Genomic DNA, 20,077 nt, shown 5'->3' on the forward strand with positions numbered 1-20,077 from the left:
TTACGTGTTTTAGCTGGGAACACTGGATCGACCATGAAAGGGAGCCAGTATTTAAACGAGGCTTAATTTTCTAATTTTTAACGATACAATAGCGACGATTATTATTTTAAAAAATTTTTGTTATGCTTAACATCGATGAAAATTCAACGCGAAGTAGGTTAATAGCTATATACTGATATACTAATTACATGGGATATAATAATATACTACACTAAAAATGGATTTTTTCATACTTTTCGGTTATCCGACTTTTCAATTATCCGACCAACCCCAGTCCCCAATTGGGTCGGATAATCGAGACTCTACTGTAATGGATTTTTTCATACTTTTCGGTTATCCGACTTTTCAATTATCCGACCAACCCCAGTCCCCAATTGGGTCGGATAATCGAGGCTCTACTGTACATGCAAACTCAACAGGCATTCAAAGATGGGCACTATTCGGATACATTTCTTTTTTAGTTGTGTTTTATTTATATTTTTTTTCTAATTCTTTCACGTTAAATCTTGTGTAACGAAAGTATTAATTAGTGTAGAGCATTCCATTATTTTTATCTTTTGTTTGAAAGTACATAGTAGAGTTAGATCCATGTGCACTGAATGCATCTGTTGTATTTTGAATAGTTTCTATGACAAAATTTTGTTCAAACTATGGAAAATTCAAACTATCGTGACAAAGAAACAGACCATTGCATTTTTATTTGTAGATAGCTCCATCTGTACGTTTTGTGTTTTCTGTATTAGTAAAATTGAAGAAAGCGACAAATTTTTATACAAACTGTTATCACATTTTAATAATTATTAATAAAAATTAGTGACTCTTTGGTACTGAAGTTTGTCTGCTAATTCTTCGATTGCAGGTTTATACTTGGTGCATTCAAGGCTAAGCAAGCGCCATTAACTTCATCTGTTAGTCGGTTTGTTTTGCTCGTTTTAATATTATTTAATGCTGAGAACAAAGTCTCACAAAAATATGTTGATGAAAAAATGATTAGCTAAACCATCGCTAGATTTTTTATATCGCTAATAGTGTCAGGTATTCTATTCCATGCACTCAAAATTTCTTGTTCGTAGTTGCACTCTTCATTATTCAAACGATTTCGTTCCAGATTTTCAAGTTTCGATTTTAAGTCGAGAAACACACGAGTCCAAATGCTATTTTGAAAATCTGTAAGTTGCATCTCTAAATTATCAATTTGTATCCGTTGGAAATCTTTTAATTCCAAAGAACTGTAAACAACTATATCCGGATACTTAATTATTTTAATGGTCTGTTCTAATCTTACCTGCTAAAATTAATAGAAGTGTCAGGACGCAGTTGTAACGAAAATACATCTGCGTCCAACGATTATAAAATATTATTTGATTCTGACTAAGATATTTTAGCTCATATTCTATTTAAATGATAAACAAGAAGAAAGTTTTAGGTTTATAGTTGTAAAAGAGAAAATAATATGACAAATATTTGAATGATTCAATTTTTCGTCTCTGTCGATGCGTGTCACCTCTGACACGCGTGTCATAGGTTTGCCATCACGGCCCTAGACCATCACTGATGCGCAATTGACTGATTGTCCCTGGATGTCGGCTTCTTACAGAAACACAGCTTCCCTATCAACAACCCTCTTACCTCCGTATTCACCAACGCGAGTTAAACAGAGAGTTGACGAACTCGAGTTTAGATGTAACTCGAAGTCAGATTACGAGTTAATCTTCTTTCGTATTCAGATAAAAGTATAACTCTAGAGTTTTGCTACTCTAAAATTAATGCTTTAAAACAATCCTGCATTCGAGATTAAACAAGTCTTTTTTCGTAAGCAGTATCTTGATTGGTTTAAAGCAAACACGTGTAGAAAATAGCGGAAACTAAAACGTTCTCGTGGCATAAAAACGTAGAACCAACAAACAGTTGTTCCATCGGCGACATCAGATAATGTTTCGATGATGTATTGATAGAAACTAAATTGTGAATAATTCGTTCTAGTATGTTTCTTACACTCTCTTTTGGCAAACGATATCGACATAGAAAGTCGTAATCATCCAATTGTTCAAGGTGATTTCTTCTTGGAGAAATAATCTGCCGACTTCTTCGTTCCATACGATCTATATAATCTAGATATTTCAGATTTTCTAGCATTTCGGCTTCGTCCTAGTCGAATGTCGCCATTTTTCTTTAAAATAGATCGCTTTGCGCAAGCATAAAACCTAGAGTTATCGTCTACTCGCCGATTTTCTAGACTTAGAGTTACTGTAACTCTAACTGTAAAAAAAGAAAACACAAAGGTTTTAAAAAACAACAGTCAAACTCATATTCTATCAGACAACTTTTAAACAAAGAAAGTCATAAAAAATGGAATACATGTTAAAAAAGTGAACTACAAACGTGTACTTTGTCTGGAGCAAAAGTTCACAATCAAATCTCCAACAACAGTTGGATTACGTCATTATTTTATTTCTAAATAAAATGATGTAAAAAGTATTGATGAAACTCAACAGGTTTTCTCTGTAATTAAAGAAATATTTTCTACGTTCAAAGTCATAAATTCATCAATGAAAACAAAGCGACTCGTTGCAATTGCAAATAAATTAGGAAATTAAGATTAAAACAGTCAGTTGTTAAAACTTCTATTAAAATATAAAAATAATTTTATTATTATTGTGCACATTTGTTTGTCTCTGTACGTATCATTATCCGTTGATGTTACTTTATACGACTTTATAAATGAACCAAACGAAATAAGCTACTATTTCTATCGTAACAATGTTTTTTTCTTATCAAAATTTTAAAAATAAAATTAATAAAATATTGGCTGATCCTTATATAATTATTAAATTATCAAGAAATCGCACACAAAAGTCAGTTAACCTATTTGTATTCAGCAAGAAATCAACAGTTTCTTCCAAGCCGAGTTCTTTAATATTTAATCGATTCATTGGTGAAAGCCTGTTCTGAATTCCTTCTTAATATTTCAGAATAAACTTAAAAATAATTAGTACTTATTTTTCATGCAGTGAAACTTCTAATTGACAATGATTTTTCGTTTTCAACAGAAACTGACATAGCAAAGGTTATTTTTAATGAAAAAACCAATGAAATTCACGCTAGACTTTAGCGAATGCCGGCAAATTAGAAATGTTTACGTTGATTGCACTATTAATTTACAAAATAACTTGTTTCTATACTGTAAAGTTACGTTAAAAATAGTTGCTTTGGAATAGTTGCTTCTTTCCATGTGTATTAAATAAAGCAGTTAATGTTATGTGTTATTAAACACACATTAGATGTTATTAATAACTAAAACATGATTATAATAAACCGCTAATTGCTGTGTTTATTTATTTGTTATAGTGTAAATCAATTATTTTTGAACTGACCGTTTATTTAACTTAATTCTTTATTTCAACTCTTCTATTATATTAACACATACTACGATATTACAGGTATCAATCTATATCAGTGTTTCTCAAACTTTTTTGTCTGGTGGCACACTGAAATTATTAAACAAAATTAACGTCACCCCTATTATTATTATTATTTTTTGCTTTTTTACAGTTAGTAAAGACATGAAGGATGAGAAGTCTTTGAAAAAAATAAGAAACTTTTATTTTTTTCAAAGACTTTTCATCCTTCATATCTCTCAAAGACGCAGATCCAAAGACGCAGATCCAATTCAATATTAAACGCAGATCCCAAACGGTCAAGACTTGAGAGTTTCGTACACAGAGTACGTCATGAAAATGAAGAATAAAAAAAATTGTTTGGACATTGTTTCTTGCGGGGAAAAGAGAGAGAGTAAACGATCTCCTCGAAAAACACGGCTTCTATTTTACTATTTTACTATTTTACGATACGGTTTTTTGCGTTTTCGCGAAAAATCGAACATATTTTTAGACACATCTATAAATTCTTTAATTAGTCTCGAAAGACGAAAGAGCTAATTCCTGAATTCGGTGAAAACAAATAATATTGGCTATAATTCAATAATCTTAATCTTCGCTATCGTTACGTTTTCTCCCAGTAACGCCGCACTCATTCATTAGTTAATATACAGTATATTTTTAACACTGAGGCCTACTAGTAACCGATTGCATAGCTCTAATGGCTACGTAGAATATTCTAACATATCTTTACGACTGTAACACCTTAATAGAGACAGTTTTCCTTAGAATGTTCTTTCAAAACACAACCCTTTGGCACAAGGTACGTTTAGCGTTGTAATATACAAACAAACACAATCGACGGTAATGTTTGTTTATTTCCTTTTATGGTAATTTTCAAAAAATGGAACCTGAGTTATGTTTATAATAATTTGTAACTGATTTAAACCAAACGATTTACTCATGTTCAGTTATTTCTTTATCGTGTAAACAACAGTTGTGTGTTATTTATCCTGCAAACAACAGATGTACATTTAAGTACAGTTAAATTTTTACGTCTTTATTTTACTTTCTAGTACGAAAACAACACGTCTAACATTTCGCACAGTAAAATTTAATTTAATTATTTTCATTTTTAAAATGTCATTAAACTTACCAATTACCACTTACCCGCATTTCGATAATATGATTTTAAATATTTATCGAATTTAAATTTGATTGTAGGCACACAAACATCTATTTTCGTTTTTCTGATTTGATAATGTGCTGTCGAGAAACACTGCTGCTAAATTCAGTATGACATGATCAAGCAATAATGAAAAAAACTGAGTGGGGCTTTTCTCGGCTTTTATTGCACTCAGATGGGAGGATAAAAGGATCAGGAAAAAATGTCTCAAAAAACTACTCAACAAATAAAATAAAAACAACAAATTTTATGAAACTTTTATTACAGAGAGTATATAGTTGTATAAAGAACACTTTTTATGAATCCGGCAAAGAGAATTTTCCAGCACGTAAATATTTTAAGTTTAATAATATCATTTCCCTTTTGTTTATCACTGATGGCACCGAAATTTTCGGAAAAAATAACTAAAATGCTTATGTAAAAGTGTAGTTTAAGTGACATTCTTCAATTCATTGTACTGTACTTTTCAAGTAATCCTCCTACAAGTTTTTCATTGTTTCTATTTTTCTGTTGCTTAAAAACTTTTACAACTTTTTTAAAAAACGTACATGCACTTTGTTTATCGTCACTCAATTTTTGACCAAATTGAAAATCTTGTATTAATTTTCTGATCTAATGTTCAACAAATATTCCTTTTTTCATTAAGCTTAGCGTCACTTGGGTTTGAAAAATATCTGTGTAATCCGACTCCGACTCCATTTAAAACACCAAAACTCCACGACTGCGACTCCGACTCCGACTCCACAGCTATGGATTTTACTAACAAGTCATTTTTATATTATTAATTATTACAAAGAGACATAATTTTCCAAAATATTGCAAATGTTAATCAAAAATAAAAATTTACATTAAGTTCGTCTTTACTCCAGATATATATTTAACATATGACCCCTCTCTTGCTCTGTATTATCCTGATGAATCAATAATTCGACTTATTTTCATTTATTCTACATAAACTGCAACACTTAATAGAGAAGTTTGAAGTTTTCAAGTATCTTTGTCGATAATTACGTGAAATATTTCACGTATGCAGACTTTAGAAAAATCCTTGACAAAAGATAAGTTAATGGTGTCGATCAAACGAGAAAATCACCAGATATTATTACATGCCTCTAAACATGAAATATCTAAATGAACGTGAAGTGTTCCAAGAACTTGTTCGACTAAAAGTATAATAAGTGACTTTAATTTTAAAAAAATTAATGACATTTCTGTATTCATTTATATATCATATAAACATTTCTGTCTCGGTACGAATTTAATTTATTCTGCAAATAGAGAAAGTTGAAAATGTGACCTCTCTGTTTAATAGCTTATTAATGTTGTTATAATTGGTGGAAACAGATGGATCGAATATGCAGAATCCACGTGCACGTGTTGTACCTGTTCGCACTGGATGTGTATAAATATCGACTTCTGCTCGTGGTAACTCATTCTAAACTCGTTTAGATACCATCGAAGATGAACTCGTTGTTGATCATCGCTGCTTGTTTGGCCCTGGTCGGTGAGTATGAACTTATAATTGATGACATTGGTTGTTAATTTTTTAAATGGCATCATTTGTTAAAAAGTTATGAAATTCGCGTTATATTTGTTACATTATATTGTATCTTTTGTGACATGAAAACACTCGCAGATGATAGCTTGTTTTTTCATATATGACTTAAATCGAAATTTATATTTACAGAAATATTTCGTTGAAAAATTATAAAACTTCGAATAAACTCATCATAGTGTTTCCAAAATTAGAACGATTTGTATTAAATTGATCGAAATGCCATAAATTCTATTAAAGTTGAATTATTTATGTATTATGAGATCTGCACTAGATTCGTGGATGGCAATGCAACACAATGCAATCTGCCAAGAAAGTATTCCTGTCAGGGGGATATTCTTCGAGTCACTAATCTCCATTATTTTAATATATATTCTCTACTACTCTACTACTTTAATCTCTTATTTAAGAGTTAGAACTGTAAAGTAAATCAGTTTAATGGTGTTTCTACTTGACCAGTGATGGTCTTTTTATTTAAGTATGAATATGTTGACCTGTCTAAATGAGTGGCAATTATTATAGTTTAGTAATTCCTATTTGATTTATAGAATTCTCTAACCATTTGCAGTCAATCTAGCCGTTGACTTGAGACAAGTGAGTTAATAGAATAACATCATAAATTCACATTTACAAGAAATTGCATCGTCAAGATTTTCATTATAATGTCGTTTTCCTGGCTCGATAAGTCGCTGATAGGAAGTGACACATCATCTCGCTAGTGTTTAAAATAGCATATTTATAATCAGGACTGTTTTCAGTTTTTATACTTCATGTGGCAGAATAATAATGTAATTTTTTGTCACATTTGAGTGCAAGGCATTAAATATTTTAATTTTATTTTATTAATTAGTATTATTTCTTACGGTTGAAGAAGACTATTTTTTTGTATTTGTTGCAGGAACAGTCTGGGCAAAGGAAGGTTATATTGTGAACTATCACACGGGCTGCAAATACGAATGCTTTAAATTGGGAGACAACGATTATTGCCTGAGGGAATGCAAATTGAGATACGGAAAAGGTAGTGGCGGCTATTGCTACGCTTTTGGGTGCTGGTGCACACACTTGTACGAACAAGCAGTGGTTTGGCCCCTTCCTAAGAAAAAATGCAACGGAAAATAATGGCAACGACTTTTTATTGTCCACCAACAGAAATAATGTAACGCTTCTTAATTTCAATTAAATGAAATAAAGTGTTATACCTGCATCTAAAATAGCTTTATTATGTGATATACAGTTTACAGAATACACAAATATTATGAATATATTTCGCACGAAATCATTTAACTTTTAATTATAAAAAATAATACCTTATGTTTATTCTTCTATTAATGAATCTAGCGAACTTGATCCGAAAGACAGACAGGACCCAATTAACTCGTTTATTAATCCAAATTTAGATTAATAAAAATCTCTTAAATACAAATGTGAGAGATTAGCCGGGAATACGGAGTTAGTAAAACCCATTTACTTCATCAACTGTTTTGTCAGCCCCTATCTATAGACAGCTCTCTAAGCGGCCTGCACAGTGTACAAAACTGATTCATCAGCAAGTCGACCGTGTAAAGAAAGTTTAACATCCTTTTTCTCGGAAACTGACTGGTGTCACATCCTTTCTTTGACTAAAACGTTATCCGATGTTGAATTTTTCTCTGTTGCGTGTCGCTGCGCGTTTAATTTTCGTCGATGTTAAGCCTAACAAACAGAATTGTATCGTTAAAAATTATTTTTTTATTTTGTACAAACAAAATAAATAATTGAAAAATATAAAAACAATAAAAAATTATACTTCAGAAGTTAATTTAGTATCAAAAACGTAAAATATTTCAGTAGCCGAAGACATAACCAAAGATTTCAGCGCCACAGCACTGGCGAAAATTTAAATTTGCCGACTGGAATTTTTCGGATAATTGACTTTCGGATAATCGACGCTCTACTGTATTTAGTTAAAACACGTATTGATTAGTTATTTGAATATTTCAATTTTCGAGTTAGCTCTGCTTTGATACTTCTGGATCCACAACCGGGCCTGATAATTCCGAAATGGGTCACGATCCAAAAAATTCCTTGAATTACCAGTTCAAATTATTATGTCATTTACATAATAATATTACAGTAATATTAATGTTGAGGCGTGTTCGTCAATTATATATGAATATTTTAGTTTTTGTATTACATCAGTTTTATTTAACAAAATTTCGTGAAATGAAACTTTATACGAAGTAGCAACTAAGATATTCATAGTGTATTAAATAGCAATTATTGAAATGGCATGTTTTATTATTTTTAATACACGAATTTCGGTAGACATCCCTTTATAAAAATATATTTTGTAATGAATTTTATCAGTTTCCTGAAGTAAATCGAACTTTTAAAAAATATTGGTTGTATGATTAGATTTAGATTAATAAAAATTTCTTAAATATGAACTTGAGAGGTTAGCCGGGAATTCGGAGTTAGTAAAACCCATCTACTGTTTCATCGCCTGTTTTGTAAGCCCCTATTTATAGACCGCTCTGCAAGCGCCTGCACCGTGTGCAAAACTGATTCATCAGCGAGTCGGCCGTGTAAAGGAAGTTCAACATCCATTTTCTCGGAAATTGACGGGTGTTACATCCTTTTTTTGTTTAAAATGTTATTTTCGATAATAATAATTTAAAATTATTTTATATTGATAAAAAACTGTGATGATCGTAAAAGCGCGTCGAAATTACGACTATTTACAAACTTTACCGTCAGAAAAGTTCGAAGATAGAATCGGGTCAAGAGGGTGTGTTAATGACAGAACCCAGATGGGACGAAAACTATTTTCGAATCGTAAAACAAAAGCGACGCGATAATAAACAACGGGGGAATGGCATCAGAGAGAAAGAGCTTTGTCGAGATGCTCGCGAACAAGTGTCGGGTCGACGAGCGCGAACATTAAAAGCTTTGTCATCACCTCTCCGACCTTTTCCCGACCCGGATCGGTCTCAAGTTTTGCCTAGAAACAAAAAAATGACCAATTGGGGTAAGGGAGAAGGTGAACGGGACCAATCGGTGTAAGGGAAAGGGTGAACGGGACCAATCAAAAGGGTAAGATTCGAGGAAAATCTTATAAAACCCCCGAATCTCAAGGACAGCAGGGATATTCTCAGCCGCTTCTCTCCGAGCCGATTCGCAGCCAATCCTCGGAGGTTCCACCCGGACAAGGTTCTCCACCAGTGACCAAAATCTGCATGCATCCTCAACATCACCGGACAGAGGCACCTGTGCAACGGACACTCTTCTGTCAAGCCCGGAACACCAGTCAGCGCCCGTTCATCGACATCAAGGAGCTCCCACCAAAGCCGATCTAGATCGCATTGTTATTGTCATTATGTGAGTTAACCTTATCTCAAAATAAACGGTGTTCGTGTAAGACACTTGTTATCTTTGTCTCCTACCGCCACCACCCACATACGGTTTGACCCTAGGTTTTCCTGACGCGCAATTAACGCATTGCCCCAAAAGTCGGCGACCTCACAAAACTATCTCGCGGATCTCACATTAAGCTCTGTAAAAATTCTAAATATAACGTTTCTATAAAAGTTTCTTTAATGAATCTATTGTACGATACATGATACTTCAATTTTGGATGCTGAAATATGTAAATTGAACATGTTACTCTGTACTGTTGGCCCGAGTTGCAAAAAATAAAAAGACTCGAACAACTGACAGACTACCAGACTCCCTTTAGAAGTATCGAAATAATGATGTTTTTCAAATTTAAATTCGAAATTCATATCTTTTATTTACGTTGAAAATTCCTTCGGAGTTTTCTGGAAAGATCTAAACAGAATTGTATAGTGTTGTTCATCACTCATATTGTATGCAATTTATGCTAATTTCATATAATATTTGACTTTTAGAACGTTTTATGCTGTAAAGAGAATGAATGGAAGAAAAGAGTGAACAATAATATGTTTCGAAATTCTCAGCATTATTCAGTTCCAGTATGACGTCATTAATAGTCAAATTAGTGAAAGATTTAATTTGCATTTTTTATAATGAATCTGTAATTTATGAAGTATAAAAGTCATCTATGTTTTTTGGTTCTTCTGCAAGGAACAGTAGGGTATTGCGCTCCACATATAATAATAACAACCCCAAATAACTGGTTTGGGATGATCATTAGGAATCTGGCACATTTTTAGTAGCGGCTACAATTGCAAACATGTACAATTGGAATTATTGCTCTGATTTTCGATATGTTGCCAGAACCTGACCTACCTCTTTGGAGGTGACCGTCACTACTTAGGCTAATAGAAAACCGTTTTGAAACCAGATTGTACACTTACCTTCAACAGCATCTGCTCCTGCGTCTCTCGCCACGTCCTTTCGCTACCTGGCGACGCCGAAATTTTACTTAAAGAGCCGAAATTTTACTTAAACAAAAGCTTAACCGAACCATCTCTAGCCGAGTACAATGGAGACTGATTTCTTCGTGTTATTAATGTAATAATGACAGAAATTTTTCCGGTTTAACCTTTTGGGATGCCTTGTGTCGTATATGACACGCAATTTTCCTTCCAAAAAATGAGAAGCAGCTCTGCTTTTTTGCTTGCTAAACAATTATATTAGTTATACATTTTGACATTAGAGTTTAGTGAAGCTTATTAGACCACATGCATTCCACTGTGACAGAAACAAAGGAAAATATAAGTGATTGTTTGAGCATATGTTGTTAAAAGTGATCATAAGTATGACTGCTTGATGTCAGTATTTAATTTTCTCTATTTCTATTGATTATAATTTTACAATTTATACATATTTTTGTTGAGGAGACTTCTAAGATAATATAAAATAATTTTTTAAAAACTATATTAATAACAATATTTTATGAGATGAGCTAACTTTTCAACGTGTCGTATACGACACATTGGGTCTATATGTTACAATAATTACATTACAGTGTATAAACTGTTTACATATTAGCAAGTTATTTACTTTCATAGATATTTGGTGATTATGACCGCAATATGTATTTTATTATTTATTATCATTTTTTATTCAATTAATTTATTAAAAAAATTATTATTTATTCTTATTCATCACAAATTTCTTTAAATTTTTTTGACTACTTATTTATTTGGTCTGCAAGATTTTTTTTATTAAAAACTTATAAATTCTTAATATCATAAATTATATATTTATAATAAATGTTAATGATTCAGTTTTAATTTCTCATTGTCAACAGTCGAAAACAATAAGAAATATGATAGGAAACACGATATGATACATGATATTGATAAAAATTTGTCTGAAGTGGAAGGCTGGCTCAATGATAAAGACAGTGATAAACATTTGTTCTTTGAGCAGACTGTCCTGGAGAGTGCAAGTCATTAGTCTGCTCAAAGAACAAATTAAAAAAGTGTCAGAATCGCTATCACATTCAGAGAGTACAGGCAATAAGAAAAAAGGGATCAATAAAAATGACGAAAAAAAAGAAAATTATACAAAAAATACTTTAACTTTGCATCCCAGTGCAATACAATGCAAAAGTGAAGCAAAACACATGCCAGAAATCATTGTAAATTGCAAAAATTACCACTGCCCAATGTAAAAATGTAAAAGTGTATGAGCTACAATGTACTGTATATACTGCAAAATACATCTGTGCCTTAGTAAAATAAAAATTGTTTCAAAGCATATCATATGTAAATATAAAATGTCAAATAATGTACAAAAACAGTCAAATAAACCATTTTTACATGAACGGAAAAGTTTGAATTTTGTATAGGTAGAGAACCATTGTGTCATATATGACACATACATTTTTTAATGACCAGAACAAAAAAAATTTAGAAAAACAATTTACTAATAAGTGACACCTAAAGATCAAAAGCATAACAAAACTTCAATAAAAAAATAGTTTTTTCAGTAGTTAATCCCAAGAGGTTAAATTTTGTGTAATGAAAGTATTAATTAGTGTAGAGCATTCCATTATTTTTATCTTTTGTTTGAAAGTACATAGTAGAGTTAGATCGACGTGCACTGAATGCATCTATTGTATTTTGAATAGTTTCTATGACAAAATTTTGTTTAAACTATAAAAAATTGAAACTATCGTGACATAGAAAGAGACCATTGTATTTTTATTTGTAGATAGCTCCATCTCTACATTTTCCGTTTTCTGGATTAGTAAAATTGAAGAAAGCGTCAAATTTTTATACAGACTGTGATCATATTTTAAGAAAAGTCTTTTGTCTAAACGAAAACTTAAAATATTAGAGATTATTTTTAACTTAAAATGATGAAAATGGAATATATATGAGAAAATATTGTTATTCTCTTATCTTCTGCTTCTTCCACTGGCAAGCAGAAAACCGAAGCCGCGATATATGGTTTGTTCAGAAGAGTGAACTGTACACTTTTCATATATCACATCGGATAAACTAATTACAAGTATTTAATAAATCTGTTTACAATTATTTTTTACTACAGACTTTTTGTCATGTTTTCTTAAATTGAAACTGCATTGATTGTACTAATTGCTATTGTTTCAAATGTTAATAATGTTAACCTTTATATACATTCACAACCTTTTTACTGATAAAAATCTTTATTAAATAAAGATTTTTATCAATAAAAAGGGATCGAAACACGATAACAGAATAATCTTAGCATATATTAATCTTATGTTAAGTACAGTGCATTGGAAATGATAAGAAACTTTATAAATTCCGTGCAATTGTCTTACTGGTGAAATAAATAAGTATTTATTGTTTTTCTAAGAATACGTAAAAAGTACGCTATACAACACTGAAGAAGGTTAGAGTTTACGTAAATTCGAAATGCATATGTAGATGAATTGAATAAATAGTATTTTTGGTTATTTAACCTGCTTAACGAAATATTATATTTATAAGTACACAATTACAGTAGAGCGTCGATTATCCGAATCAATTGGGGACTAAGGTTGTTTGGATAATTTATTTTTCGGATTACCGATCGTGTACGAAAAACGTACTAATTTACCCCATGTTGAAATTTTTTCGTTGCGTGTCGCTTCGCGTTGAATTTTTTCGATGTTAAGCCTAACAAAGACAATTGTATCGTTAAAAATTATTTTTTTATTTGATAGAAAATAAATATATTGAAAAATATAAAAACAATAAAAAAATTATACTTCAGAAGTTAATTTAGTATCAAAAACGTAAAATATTTGAGTATCCCAAGACGTAGCCAAAGATTGCAGCGCCACAGCACTGGAAAAAATTTAAATTTCCCAACTGAATTCTTTCAGATAATTGACGTTTCGGATAATTGACTTTCGAATAATCGACGCTCTACTGTATTTAGTCAAAACGTTATTTAAATATTATTTAAATAACGTTATTAGTTATTTAAATATTTTAATTTTCGAGTTAGCTTTGCTTTGATACTTCTGGATCCACAACCGGGCCTAAAAATTCTGAAACGGGTCACGATTCAAAAAATTCCTTGAATTACCAATTTAAATTATTATGTCATATACATAATAATACTACAGTAATATTAATATTGAGGTGTGTTTGTTAAATTTCCTTAGCTTTTTAGACAACGTTCTTAGCTTTTCCAATGAAATTCCAGACATATTAAACACAAGCACTATTCAATAATTAATTATTGTCGATTAGTGAAGTAAAATAATAATATACNAATGATTTTTCGTTTTTAAAAGAAACTGACATAGCGAAGGTTATTTTTAATGAAAAAACTAATGAAATTCACGCTAGACTTTAGCGAATGCCGGCAAATTAGAAATGTTCACGTTGATTGCACTATTAATTTACAAAATAACTTGCCTCTGAAAGACTTATGTTTCTATACTGTAAAGTTACGTTATAAATGGTTGCTTTGGAACAGTTGCTTGCTTCCATGCGTATTAAATAAAGCAGTTAATGTTATGTGTTATTAAACACACATTAGATGTTATTAATAACTAAGACATAATTATAATAAACAGCTACTTGCTGTGTTTATTTATTTGTCTTAGTGAAAAATAATTATATTTGATGTGTCAATTTATTTAACTTATTTTTTATTTAACTTAATTCTTTATTTCAACTCTTGCTATTATATTAACTCATACTAGGATATTACAAGTATTAATCTATATCAGTGTTTCTCAAACTTTTTTCTCTGGTGGCACACTGAAATTATTAAACAAAATTCACGGCACTTCTATTATTATTATTATTTTTGCTTTTTTACAGTTAGTAAAGATATGAAGGATGAGAAGTCTTTGAAAAAAANGGATATCTTTCAAACACACAACCTAATATCAAGGAAATATGCAAACACCATCAGGCACATGCTTCACATTAAGTTCACATTTTATCACCAGATACCTTTGTAATAATAACTTTTGTTTTGAATGTTTTTGTGTTGTTTGGAAATAAACTTACTTTAAAAAACTTATTTTTTTCAAAAACTTCTCATCCTTCATGTCTTTCAAAGACGCATATCCAATTGAATATTAAACGCAGATCCCAAACGGTCAAGACTTGAAAGTTTCGTACACAGAGTACGTCATGAAAATGAAGATTAAAAAAAATTGTTTGAACATTGTTTCTTGCGGGGAAAAGAGAGAGAATGAACGATCTTTTCGAAAAATCTACTGTACTATTTTAGATACGGTTTTTTGCGTTTTCGCGAAAAATCGAACATATTTTTAGACCCATGTATAAATTCTTCAATTAATCTCGAAATACGAAAGAGCTAATTCCTGAATTCGGTGAAAACAAATAATATTGGCTATAATTCAATAATCTTAATCTTCGCTATCGTTACCTTTTCTCCGAGTAACGCCGCACTCATTCGTTAGTTAATATACAGTATATTTTTAACACAGAGGCCTGCTAGTAACCGATTGCATAGCACCAATGGCTACGTAGAATATTCTAACATATCTTTACGACTGTAACACCTTAATAGAGACAGTTTTCCTTAGAATGTTCTTTCAAAACACAACCCTTTGGCACATCGATACGTTTAACGTTGTAATATATAAACAAACACAATCGACAGTGATGTTTTTTTATTTCCTTTTATGGTAATTTTCATACAAAAATGGAACCTGAATTATGTTTATAATAATTTGTAATTGATTTAAACCGAACGTCTTACTAATGTTCAGTTATTTGTTTATCCTGTAAAAAACAGTTGTGTGTTATTTATCCTGCAGACAATAGATGTACATTTAAATACAGTTAAATTTTACGTCTTTATTTTACTTTCTAGTACGAAAACAACACGTCTAATATTTCGCACACTAAAATTTAATTTAATTATCTTTGTTTCTAAAATATCATTAAACTTATCTAAGTACCACTTACCCGCATTTCTATAATATAATTCCAAATATTTATGGAATTTAAATCTGATTGTAAGCACCCAAACATCTATTTCTGTTTTTCTGATTTGATAATTTGCTGTCAAAAAACACTGTTTCTAAATTTACTATGACATGATAAAGCAATAATAAAAAAACTGAGTGGAGCTTTTCTCGGCTTTTATTGCATTCAGATGGGAGAATAAAGTGATCAGGGAGAATGTCTGATAACATTACTCAACAAATAAAATAAAAACAACAAATTTTATGAAACTTATATTATAGAGAGTATATAGTTGTATAAAGAACACTTTTTATGAATGCGGCAAACAGAATTTTTCAGCACGTAAATATATTAAGTTTAAGAATATCATTTCCCTTTTGTTTATCACTGATGGCACCGAAATTTTCGGAAAGAATAACTAAAATGCCTATGTAAAAGTGTAGTTTAAGCGACATTCTTCAATCCATTTACTGTACTTTTCAAGTAATCCTCCTACAAGTTTTTCATAGTTTCTATTTTTTTGTTGCTTAAAAACTTTTACAACTTTTTTAAAAAACGTACATGCACTTTGTTCATCGTCAATCAATTTTCGACCAAATTGTTAATCTTGTATTAATTTTCTGATCTAGTGTTCAACAAATATTTTTTTTTTCATTAAGCTTAGCATCACTTGGGTTTGAAAAATATCTGTGTAATCCGACTCCGACTCCGGTTAAAACACCAAAACTCCACGACTGCGACTCCGACTCCGACTCCATAGCTATGGATTTTACTAACAAGTCATTTTTATATTATTAATTATTACAAAGAGACATAATTTTTCAAAATATTGCAAATGTTAATAAAAAATAAAAATTTACATTAAATTCGTCTTTACTAAAGATATATATTTAACATATGACTCCTCTCTCGCTCTGTATTATCCTGATGAATCAATACTTCGACTTATTTTCATTTATTCTACATAAACTGCAACACTTAATAGAAAAGTTTGAAGTTCTTTAGAGGAAGAGATTTAATGTTTAAATCTTTACTTTCGTTGTTTTCAAGTATCTTTGTCGATAATTACCTGAAATATTTCATGTATGCAGACTTTGAAAAAATCCTTGACAAAAGATAGGTTAGTGGTGTCGATCAAACGAGAAAATCACAAGATATTATTACATGCCACTAAATATGAAATATCTAAAATATCGTGAAGTGTTCCAGGAACTTGTTCGACTTAAAGTAAAATAAGTGATTTTTATTTTAAAAAATTTAATGACATTCATTTATCACATAAACATTTCTGTCTCGGTACGAATTTAATTCCTTCTGCAAATAAAGAAAGTTGAAGATGTGACCTCTCTGTTTAATGGCTCATTAATGTAGTTATAATTGATCGAAACAGATGGATCGAATATCTAGAATCCACGTGCACGCGTTGTACCTGTTTGCATTGGATGTGTATAAATATCGACTTCTGCTCGTGGTAACTCATTCTAAACTCGTTTAGATACCATCGAAGATGAACTCGTTGTTGATCATCACTGCTTGTTTGGCCCTGGTCGGTGAGTATAAACTTCTAATTGATGACATTGGTTCTTAATTTTTTAAATGGCATCATTTGTTAAAAAGTTATGAAATTCGCGTTACATTTGTTACATTATATTGTATTTTGAAAATTACAACGATATGTATTAAATTAATCGAAATGCCATAAATTCTATTAAAGTTGAATTATTTATGTATTATGAGATCTGCACTAAATTCGTGAATGGCAATGCAAAACAACCGCAATCTGCCAAGAAAGTATTTTTGTCAGTGGGATATTCTACGAGTCACTAATCTCCATTATTTCAATATCAATTCTCTACTACTCTACTACTTTAATCTCTTATTTAAGAGTTAGACCTGTAAAGTAAATCAGTTTAATTGTGTTTCTACTTGACCAGTGATAGTCTTTTTATTTAAGTATGAATATGTTGACCTGTCTAAATGAGGGGCAATTATTATAGTTTAGTAATTCCTTTTTGATTTATAGAATTGTCTAAGCATTTGCAGTCAATCTATCCGTTAACTTGAGAGAAGTGGGTTAATAGAATAACATCATTAATTCAGATTTACAAGAAATTGCATCGTCAAGATTTTCATTATAATGTCGTTTTCCTGGCTCGATAAGTCGCTAATAGCAAGTGACACATCATCACGCTAGTGTTTAAAATAGCACATTTATAATCAGGACTGTTTTCGGTTTTTATACTTCATGTGGTACAATAATAATGTAATTTTTTGACACATTTGAGTGCAAAGCATTAAATATTTTAATTTTATTGTATTAATAAGTATTATTTCTTACGGTTGAAGAAGACTATTTCTTTGTATTTGTTGCAGGAACAATCTGGGCAAAGGAAGGTTATATTGTAAATAATTACACGGGCTGCAAATACGAATGTTTTAAATTGGGAGATAACGATTATTGCCTGAGGGAATGCAAACAGCAGTACGGAAAAGGTAGTGGCGGCTATTGCTACGCCTTTGGGTGCTGGTGCACACACTTGTACGAACAAGCAGTGGTTTGGCCCCTTCCTAAGAAAACATGCAACGGAAAATAATTTCAACGACTTTTTATTGTCTACCAACAGAAATATTGTAACGCTTTTTAATTTCAATTAAATGAAATAAAATATTATACCTTCATCTAAAATATCTTTATTATGTGATATACAGTTCACAGAATACAGAAGTATTATGAATATTTTTCGCACGAAATCATTTAACATTTAATTATAAAAAATAATACCTTATGTTTATTCTTCTATAAATGAATCTAGCGAACTTGATCCGAAAGACAGACAGGGCCCAATTAACTCGTTTATTAATCTAAATTTAGATTAATAAAAATCTCTTAAACACAGATGTGAGAGGTTATCCGGGAATACGGAGTTAGTAAAACCCATCTACTGTTTCATCGCCTGTTTTGTAAGCCTCTATTTATAGACCGCTCTGCAAGCGCCTGCACCGTGTGCAAAACTGATTCATCAGCGAGTCGGCCGTGTGAAGGAAGTTCAACATCCATTTTCTTGGAAATTGACGGGTGTCACATTTTTTTTTGTTTAAAATGTTCTTTTCGATAATAATAATTTAAAATTATTTTATATTAATAAAAAACTGTGAGGATCGTAAAAGCGCGTCGAAATTACGACTAATTACAAACTTTACCGTCAGAAAAGTTCGAAGATAGAATCGAATCAAGAAGGTGTGTTAATGACAGAACCCAGATGAGACGAAAACTTTTTTCGAATCGTAAAACAAAAGCGACGCGATAATAAACAACGGGGGAATGGCATCAGAGAGAAAGAGCTTTGTCGAGATGCTCGCGAACAAGTGTCGGGTCGACGAGCGCGAACATTAAAAGCTTTGTCATCACCTCTCCGACCTTTTCCCGACCCGGATCGGTCTCAAGTTTTGCCTAGAAACAAAAAAATGACCAATTGGGGTAAGGGAGAAGGTGAACGGGACCAATCGGTGTAAGGGAAAGGGTGAACGGGACCAATCAAAAGGGTAAGATTCGAGGAAAATCTTATAAAACCCCCGAATCTCAAGGACAGCAGGGATATTCTCAGCCGCTTCTCTCCGAGCCGATTCGCAGCCAATCCTCGGAGGTTCCACCCGGACAAGGTTCTCCACCAGTGACCAAAATCTGCATGCATCCTCAACATCACCGGACAGAGGCACCTGTGCAACGGACACTCTTCTGTCAAGCCCGGAACACCAGTCAGCGCCCGTTCATCGACATCAAGGAGCTCCCACCAAAGCCGATCTAGATCGCATTGTTATTGTCATTATGTGAGTTAACCTTATCTCAAAATAAACGGTGTTCGTGTAAGACACTTGTTATCTTTGTCTCCTACCGCCACCACCCACATACGGTTTGACCCTAGGTTTTCCTGACGCGCAATTAACGCATTGCCCCAAAAGTCGGCGACCTCACAAAACTATCTCGCGGATCTCACATTAAGCTCTGTAAAAATTCTAAATATAACGTTTCTATAAAAGTTTCTTTAATGAATCTATTGTACGATACATGATACTTCAATTTTGGATGCTGAAATATGTAAATTGAACATGTTACTCTGTACTGTTGGCCCGAGTTGCAAAAAATAAAAAGACTCGAACAACTGACAGACTACCAGACTCCCTTTAGAAGTATCGAAATAATGATGTTTTTCAAATTTAAATTCGAAATTCATATCTTTTATTTACGTTGAAAATTCCTTCGGAGTTTTCTGGAAAGATCTAAACAGAATTGTATAGTGTTGTTCATCACTCATATTGTATGCAATTTATGCTAATTTCATATAATATTTGACTTTTAGAACGTTTTATGCTGTAAAGAGAATGAATGGAAGAAAAGAGTGAACAATAATATGTTTCGAAATTCTCAGCATTATTCAGTTCCAGTATGACGTCATTAATAGTCAAATTAGTGAAAGATTTAATTTGCATTTTTTATAATGAATCTGTAATTTATGAAGTATAAAAGTCATCTATGTTTTTTGGTTCTTCTGCAAGGAACAGTAGGGTATTGCGCTCCACATATAATAATAACAACCCCAAATAACTGGTTTGGGATGATCAT

General features: G+C 31.6%; 2 protein-coding genes across 2 annotated transcripts; both read left to right on the forward strand.

Annotated features, from left to right (window-relative positions):
* Positions 1 to 6,018: 6,018 nt before the first annotated feature.
* On the forward strand, positions 6,019 to 7,322 carry LOC111629065 (beta-toxin CsE3). Its single transcript, XM_023372932.1, has 2 exons — positions 6,019 to 6,067; positions 7,017 to 7,322. The coding sequence occupies exons 1-2, from the start codon at positions 6,025 to 6,027 to the stop codon at positions 7,235 to 7,237; spliced, it is 264 nt and encodes an 87-aa protein (XP_023228700.1). The 5' UTR covers positions 6,019 to 6,024; the 3' UTR covers positions 7,238 to 7,322.
* Positions 7,323 to 16,925: 9,603 nt separating this feature from the next.
* LOC111629054 (beta-mammal toxin Css4) lies at positions 16,926 to 18,133 on the forward strand. Its single transcript, XM_023372922.1, has 2 exons — positions 16,926 to 17,006; positions 17,830 to 18,133. Exons 1-2 carry the CDS (start codon positions 16,964 to 16,966, stop codon positions 18,048 to 18,050), a joined length of 264 nt encoding a protein of 87 aa, XP_023228690.1. The 5' UTR covers positions 16,926 to 16,963; the 3' UTR covers positions 18,051 to 18,133.
* The last annotated feature ends 1,944 nt before the right edge of the window (positions 18,134 to 20,077 follow it).

The sequence above is a fragment of the Centruroides sculpturatus genome, unplaced genomic scaffold (assembly GCF_000671375.1).
Source record: "Centruroides sculpturatus isolate CEXI.00-Female unplaced genomic scaffold, Cexi_2.0 scaffold523, whole genome shotgun sequence".
Classification (NCBI taxonomy): domain Eukaryota; kingdom Metazoa; phylum Arthropoda; class Arachnida; order Scorpiones; family Buthidae; genus Centruroides; species Centruroides sculpturatus.